Source organism: Hevea brasiliensis, chromosome 17 (assembly GCF_030052815.1).
Source record: "Hevea brasiliensis isolate MT/VB/25A 57/8 chromosome 17, ASM3005281v1, whole genome shotgun sequence".
In the NCBI taxonomy this organism is placed as follows: Eukaryota; Viridiplantae; Streptophyta; class Magnoliopsida; order Malpighiales; family Euphorbiaceae; genus Hevea; species Hevea brasiliensis.
In genome coordinates, this window is record NC_079509.1 from 15,319,330 (window position 1) to 15,327,524 (window position 8,195).

The 8,195-nt window shown below is 33.8% G+C and overlaps 1 protein-coding gene across 1 annotated transcript; it reads left to right on the forward strand.

The window, feature by feature from the left end:
• The first annotated feature begins 1,207 nt into the window (after nt 1-1,207).
• On the forward strand, nt 1,208-4,574 carry LOC110637791 (zinc finger CCCH domain-containing protein 15). Its single transcript, XM_021788122.2, has 3 exons — nt 1,208-1,433; nt 1,582-2,207; nt 3,671-4,574. The coding sequence occupies exons 2-3, from the start codon at nt 1,614-1,616 to the stop codon at nt 3,995-3,997; spliced, it is 921 nt and encodes a 306-aa protein (XP_021643814.2). The 5' UTR covers nt 1,208-1,433; nt 1,582-1,613; the 3' UTR covers nt 3,998-4,574.
• The last annotated feature ends 3,621 nt before the right edge of the window (nt 4,575-8,195 follow it).

Genomic DNA, 8,195 nt, shown 5'->3' on the forward strand with positions numbered 1-8,195 from the left:
ATATGTGTATTCACCAACCATGGAATTATTAGATTAAAGCAAATAAGATTTTGATGGTGAAACAAATGGACAAAAATGAGGTAGTTATAGTTGTGAGAAAGAAGCAAACTCATCTCATCTAACAAGAACAAACATGATGAGCTTTTCCAATCTTCATGTAATGGCGCTGTTCTTGACTTGAAAATTTGAAACCCCTATAACTTCACCACTACCACTCCCTTTCTTCAATTAACTTCAAAACAAAGCGATTGTATAATCAAATGCTTCTCTAACCGCAACGGTACCTTCCAATACTGTCTTAGCTGTTTGTTTCACCTTCTTATGTTTATTATATTGTAATCAACCTCTAAGCTCTCAAAAAAAAAAAAACAAAAAGATTTTAGTTTCGCTATCTTTGATTTTTACTTTGATATTTATGACATCTCTTTCTTGGACCTAAGTATAATAATATCTCAATGCCTGTTTTACTATTATTATTATTATAAAAAGAACAGCATCTTAACAATATAATAACAAATCTTAACAATTAAGAAATTCATTTTATCAATTTACTCACAAATAAATTAAAATGTAATAACAACCTCTATTATTTGCAATTCTAGTAATATAATTTCTTTTATAATAAAATAAAAATTCAAATTTAATTTTACCAGGTGACTAAAATGTTCTTAACACTAAGCTAAATCAGGCTAGATAAAACTTTTTCTTTGTTGATTTTGTGCATTATTAGACTTGTAAGTTATAAGGTTTTTTTTTTTTTTTCCCCTCATCGAAAATGCAAAATAGATTATGGTCATGCAAATAAATAAGAAGGAAAACTTCATTTCAAAACAACAAAGGAAAACATTAATAAGAGGTCAATTTTGTAAATCAGATTAAAATCCGAGGATACTTGCGTAAATTAGTAAGAACTCGACGTTCGGTTGCTGGCTGTTATTGATGCATGAACGTAGTAACTACATGTGCAGGCTCTCTCTCTCTATGCAGTTATTGCAAAGGATTTGTAGAAGTGGAACCCATACACCCAAATAAGAAACCCCTTCTTGCTCCATCACAATGGCTTGCCATCAGAATGAACGTCTCAGATTACTCGAAACGGATAGGGCCCAAATATAAAAAAGTGAAGTCACTAAAATGCCCTTAAGAGAATGCAAAAATATGGCGTTAGTGTTAAGGGCATAATGGTCAAAGAATAGCATAAGAGCGAATGAATCACCGGAGAGAAGTGGAAATTCTGTTAGAAATTGTTCTCGTTTTGAAACGGTTTTAGATTTCCGTTTCTCGATATCCCCTGGCACCAAACAGGCTTCCTCTCTTTCCCTCCAAATTTTCTCTCTCTCTATAAAATCCTTCCATTTCTTTTACCTCGCCCTCTGCTAAAAAAATCAAAGAGAAGAGTAGATTCGTTCTCTGTTCTCTACTAACTGGTTCAGGTGCGCATTTCACTACTCTGCTACTAATTTAATTTTACGATGATTAGAACTATGCCTCAATGATCATTTCTCTGAAATATTTTTTGAAGCTTTAGATCTATGGCGGTTATCTTTGTTATCTAATCAATAGTTTTTATGTTATTTTCAGTAAGAAAAGTGTAATAATAGTATCGAGAAGAAATGCAGAACGACGCTGCCTCCACCACCGCTAACGACGATCTCAACATTGCTGCCGAATCCCAAGAATTTCTCCCAAACGAAGTCGATTTCACCTCCATATACTGTCCCAAATCGTCCCACACACTCACGCCTTTCCTGGACTCTCGCTTGGTGACGCAACAGCAGGACCTGATAAACCGCAGTGCGCTTTGCCTCACGCGCCTTCGCGAGGCCGCCAGAGAAGTAGAGTCCCTACGCCTGGAGAACGCTGCTCTCCGATCTGTCAACCGCGAGCTAAACAACCAACTGAGCTTCGTAATTCAATCCTCGGTCCAGAAACATTGCCTTTCCTCTGACTGCAACACCACTCCATTCGAGATCTTGAATGGCTTCCACAATTTGTGCAATATTGGAGGTGATGGAGGAGAAGAACTGTGCGAAGACGAAATTCCTACGAGCGTAAAGGAGAGGGAGACCGTGGACGCGACGGATAGAACATCTTTGCCTAAGAGTATTTCTGTGAGGTCCAATGGATACTTGAAGACGAACCAGGCTGGCGTGAGCAAGACCAGGGGAATGACTCGGCCTAAAACTGCGAGTCCAATCAATGGAGCGGTAAATTTCTCTCTCTTTATTCCCCTAATTTATTTTCTATGGTCCATTATCTTCTGTTTTAATTAGGTATTTATTTAAAAAAAAGGTTTTTTTTATTAGAATGGAAATTAGTTCTTTCCTGATTTGTAGGAAAAAGATATAGAACATTTTGATAAATTTCATTTGATGGAGTTTACCATGATAAGAGGACCTCTGGGTTGCACGAGTGATCACTCCCCCGACAGAAAAGTGAGGCTGATCGGCTATCGCACGTGGTTTTGGCCATATTCTTTTCGTTTCTTGAAGATTATAATTGAAATGTACAATTTTTTTTTTGAGAAATTAATTCTGCAAGAAATGGAGGAAATCGTAGATAGTTAGAAATTGGGCCTGAGTGTAATTGAATTCGCAATAAAATGGAACACATTGAGCCAAGGAGCGGAAGGTCCATGTGAGTGAGGCAAGAAAAACGACGGTGGTGACATGGAGATGGAAATGTAGAGGTTATTCTTGCTCTATTTGGAAAGAGAGTATAATAAAATTTTTTGAACTGCAATTTTTACTAATTTTTATTATTTAAAAATAAAAAATTTTAAAGTATTTAAAAGTTTTAAAAATATATTATTAACTTATTAACTTGATGAGTTGAAAAATATAAATTTTTAAATATTTCAAAATTTTTATTTTAAAAAATTATTATCTTTCTCAAAACATATTTAAAATTTTAAAATCTTAAGAAACCTTTAATCACTTTATAAAACTTCTCTCAAAAAAAGGCTTATGATGAAACTCACTTTCTTGACTGACTAGGGAATGTAATGTTACTCCAGTTTTCGCTTGATAAACGTACTAAGATGTATTGTGTACTGTTCGTGGGATAATATTTATTTTTGATAACTATGTGGAGGTACGGTGTTCTTCAGACTAATAAGCGTGCTTAGAAGTGTAGCTTATAAATGCCATTTGCCTTGTACGTGTATGTATTCGCGCGATGTGTAAGTCATGTATTCTTTCATTTGTTACTTTTAATCAGCAAAATATCCAAGCACTCCATGTGTTTGACCGAAAGCTCCGACCGCCATGTAGACGTGGGAGGAAATATATGTGTGGGCATATTATAATTTCTCCTTTTTGTGCTTACAAATGCTCACTGGTCAACATGCTGGAATTAAACGGGTCAAATGGGAGATATCTTGGTGTCTGCATGCTATAGTTCATTTCTGTGGGCCCTTGAGTTTTTTTTTTTTGTGTGTTTTTATGTGATTTTAAGTCTTTTTATTTTCCTTTAGTAACTGCAGAATTTTCTTGATCTTGTTTTGTGTGATTCATTTTTGCCTCTTAATATGATGCTAAGTTTTCCTTATTTCATTTAACAAAATTTTTTTGCTTATTAAAAAAAAAAAAGTCAAATGGGAGCTTCTGCAATTGTGTGCAGTTCTTAATTTCTTGGTGGTCTGTTGACTTGATCGTGCTTTTATATGCAGCAAAAGGTTTACGTGCGCGGAGGGAAGAAGGAAGAGAAGCCCCTTGAACTCGAGGTCTACAGCCAAGGAATGTTCAAGACTGAATTGTGCAACAAATGGCAGGAGACAGGTACATGCCCATACGGTGACCACTGCCAGTTTGCTCATGGCGTTGAAGAGCTCCGCCCAGTTATCCGCCACCCTCGCTACAAGACCGAGGTTTGCAGAATGGTCCTTGCTGGTGATATCTGTCCTTACGGCCACCGCTGCCATTTCCGCCATGTCCTTACTGAGCAGGAAAGGTTTATGGGCCACCTGAAGCCGAGGGCAATCAAGCTTGAGAGGTAATAAGAATGTTGATCAGAGAACTGCGAATCTGCGACTGGGGCTAATGTAGAGAGATGTTTATAATGTTCAAAGAGAATGGCAAACAATAATACCCTTTAATCTAGTATATAAAGGATGAATATGAACGGTGGACATATACATAATTAGCAAATATAATGACGTAAAAGGAAAGAAAAAAAGAATTGGAAGATTTTATGGACCTGAATGTGGAGATTGGATAAGGATATTTTAGAGAGAGATTATTAGCTCTTCTGATTATTTTGTGTTCCACTTTTATTTCATTTATACATTGGCATATGAGACATCATGAATACTTATATCGGTAATGTTTGGTGGTTTGGATCGAAACCAAGCAACCAAAAGAAACTCTCTGTAATGATGTTATTTGATTTGGCAAAGCAAGCAATTTCTGATTGGAGTTATAATTCAAAGTTACTCCTCTCACATATGCTCATTGCCTCATCATATTCTTCTCGAGTAGTGCCAGTGGAAATTTTTATTTGTTTAATGTACTATATAAATATTAATTTACTGTTTCATGACTTCTATTAATGATACATATTTCTGTTTTTACTAATTCTGGTTTTAATTGAGTTTTGTTGTGAGAATATTGGCAAACCAAGAAATGTTTTTACAGTTCTTACGGTTTAGATGGTCCATGTATTGTAATACCCTTGGGTGTAGTAATATATCAAGCCCCTATATTATCCCAAAATTCTGCAAATTAATGCAATCCCAAAAGCTTTACAGTTTAGATGAGCTTATTAGTTGGTACACCTGCAAAAAATTTCAGACAAGGGTTGTGGCTTCACCTGAACTCCTAAAAAGGGTTTATGAACCTTTTTCTAGCTCTAAAAAGTTATAAAGTTCAAAATAAACTCCTAATTGTTCATAATATTCAATGGCCAAAGCTTTAAATTCATCTCCTTACTTAGGTCTAATAATTAAATAAGTTCTTTATTTTTTTTTTACAGTTAATTAAATCATTCACAACTAATTAGTTCAATTCAACTTAACGAGGATAATAAAAAATAAATAAAAATTAGTAAAAAAAATAATTTATTAAAAAATAAATATCACTTTTTAAATCTTAAATAATTAAAAAAATTAAAATCAATTAAAAAGGTAAATAAATGAATCTGGGTATTCATCCTTATGTGCCTCCTTCTGTTTCGCTTTTGGATAGTAGCAGCATTCTTGAAAAATGAGGAAGGGTTATAAATTGAGCCCCCCAGAAGCGAAAGTTGACAGGTAAAAAAATTCATCAGAAGTGCTATTAGTGTAAATTTAAACCTTGCATCTGATTAGTAACCAAGAAACAGCGGGAAAATGAGTGCAAAAGAGCAAGAAGAAGAAGAAGAAGAGAGAGCGAAAACTTGATAAAATTTAAACTACAGGTTCTCTCTACAAACCGCAAGAAAAATCCAAAGATGGAAATTTTAGTGTCCAATATGCTGTTAAGCTTCTGGAGAATGTGGATAGATCCAATAATAATGTTTGGAAGACCATCTGGTCTTGGGACGGTCCTCAGAGAGTACGTTTGTTTATGTGGCTCGTTTTTCAGAGTAGAATTCTTATCAACTCTTAACGTTGTATCCGGAGGATAACTACTGATGCTAGCTGTTCAGTTTGTGGCAGCCATATAGAAGATGTGATTCATGTTCTTCGTGATCGCCCTGCTGCTAGAAATATTTGGATGGCTTTGGTTAATTATTCTTCCTGGCATACCTTCCTTGACGGTAATATTAAGGATTGGATGTTTTCCAATATTGCTTTTGGATCTTTTCGTTTGGGCAGGCGTTGGAGTTTTTAGTATTCGGTATGATTATCTGGTGGTTGTGGAAGTGGAGAATGGCCATGTTTTTAATTCTTATGACTCTCCTAGATTCCTCATTGATTTTATCCTTGCCAAAGTGGATGAAGTAGCAAAACCCAAAATGGGAGTTCCATTTAGTGTTGTCATGTTGATTTTTTTTTTTTTTTTGTGGAATTTGTCATGTTGATTTGTTTGGTTGGGATCTCCCTTCCCAAGGATGGATCAAACTTAATACAGGTGGTAGTATGCAAAACCATATGGGAGCTACTGAAGGTTTGTTTCAGGACTCTGCTGGTAAATAATAAATAGTTATCGGGCTTCATGTGCAATCTTGGATCATGTGATGCCTTTGGGGCTGAGTTGTGGGGCGTTTATGGTGGCCTCTCTGTAGTTTATTGTTGCAGAAGTAAAGTTGTAGAAGTAAAGAGTCAACCTGCTGTTGCATGGAATCTCTGATTACCATAATATGATATTTTAAGCATTTGTGGTTTTAAAATTAGTTATAATTCACATGAATTTAAAATATTGTACATATAATTGATAAAAATTCAAAAATTAATAATAATTAAAATTCTAAACAAATATTTAAATATTTGTCATTTTTTTCTGAGACATATTTGTCATTGATATTTGTTGAATATTGCACCTTTATAATTTTTTAATAATATTTACCGAATAATTGAGTGTGAGTGTGTAATTATGGAAAAGAAAAAGAGGGTGTGAGAATTTAATTATTATTATTTTCAACATTCAGCTTCAACTAAGATTCAACTTGATATTTTTAGGGAAATTTTTTGTATATATCTAGATGTATAAATTATTTAGACATTCAGCCAATTAAAAATTATAATTATATATATATATATATATATATATATATAAGTTTTATCATAATTTTACATAGAATAAATTATAATTTTAAATTATTTATTAATTTTTAATTAGGTAAGTGTATGCACCTTAGTTGATGTAAAAATTTTATATTTTACATAGGTTTTTTTTTTTTTTTTTTAAATAAAGTTATTATATGTGATGGGAGGTTGGAGCAGCTGTCATTGTACACTTGTTCCCTTAAGTCTTGTGTTTTTGGTGGTCTTATCTACTCAACAACTCCTGAGGTCAGTGAATTAGCAGGAAGAGAGAAGCGGTAAAGAGAAGGCTGCAGGGGAAGTGATTGGACATAGGAGGATTGGCATGAACATAAAAGATCTTCAAAATCAAATTCTTGCCATGCCCGCCCATGCCAATGATTTCCTCTGTTTCCTCCCTTTCCCTTTCTTCTCTCGCACTTTCTTTATCCAATTCCCATATGCTATGCCTACTGTTTCTTCTTCTTCCTCTGCTTTTGCTTATTTTCTTCTTCTTTCTTGATATGGAAGAAATATTTTGGATTTTCTTAAAGGTCTTTGAATGGATGAATTATTTTTCAGATGGGCAACAAAGGTCTATTAAGATGATAAATAATTTTCATTTTTCATATACCACCGAACAAATTCCTCTGTTTCCAGGTTGAAAAGCACTGCATGCTCCTGGAACGCTCAGATCAATGGAGGTGTGACTATAACTGCTTAATTTTTGTTGCTTAACTCGAAAATCAACATTTTTAGTTCTTGAGACCACAAGAGCTGGAGAATTTTTTGATGGGTTTCTTTGGGTTTTTAATAGAAAGATGCATTGCTTCAGCTAATCTTGATTTAAATTAAATAGAGGATTAAATAGCCAATAGAATAAAAATGTAAGAATTAATTAATATATTTTTTAATTAGAGAGTTAAATAATTAATTTTTATTAAAATTAAAAATTAAATAATAATTTTTTTACTAATTATTTCCTGAATTAAAAAAAAAAATTATTGATAAAATATCAATTATATAAAATAAATTTTCACACTTTCGATAATTTAAAGTTACTTTCGGACAAAATTAACCCAACAAATCCAACAAGAAAAGAATCTCATTTAAAACATGTGGAGCTGTGTGCTGTAAACAATTTTCCAGTGATTCCCATTTCTTCTCCTGGAAAAGTGAATGCAACTTGTCCATTACCCTTATCCAGCCCTACCCCACCATCACCATCTCGGACAGTCAATATTTATCTTCTCTTTTGTCCACATTAACGCCTTGCATGCTGCCTTTCTGGGAAATTTCATGGCTTAATAGAATCATCATTGTCTTTTCTTTTTTTTTTTTTTATCCATATTAAGTGATTTCATTTTTAAATCTATTTTAAGATGGGGAAGGAGGAGGCAACATGGATTTGGATCTATAAATGTTGGCTAGTTTTGAGCGAGAATAGACATTGGGATGGTGAGGACAAAGAGTAGGGAAGGAAATCCATGAAGAGAATGGAGAAAGGGGTATATATATATATATATATATATAT

Coding starts and splice junctions, on each gene's coding strand:
- LOC110637791 (XM_021788122.2), top strand. CDS start 1,614: ATGCAGAACGACGCTGCCTCCACCACCGCTAACGACGATCTCAACATT. Junction 2,208..3,670: donor CGAGTCCAATCAATGGAGCG/GTAAATTTCTCT, acceptor TTTTATATGCAG/CAAAAGGTTTACGTGCGCGG.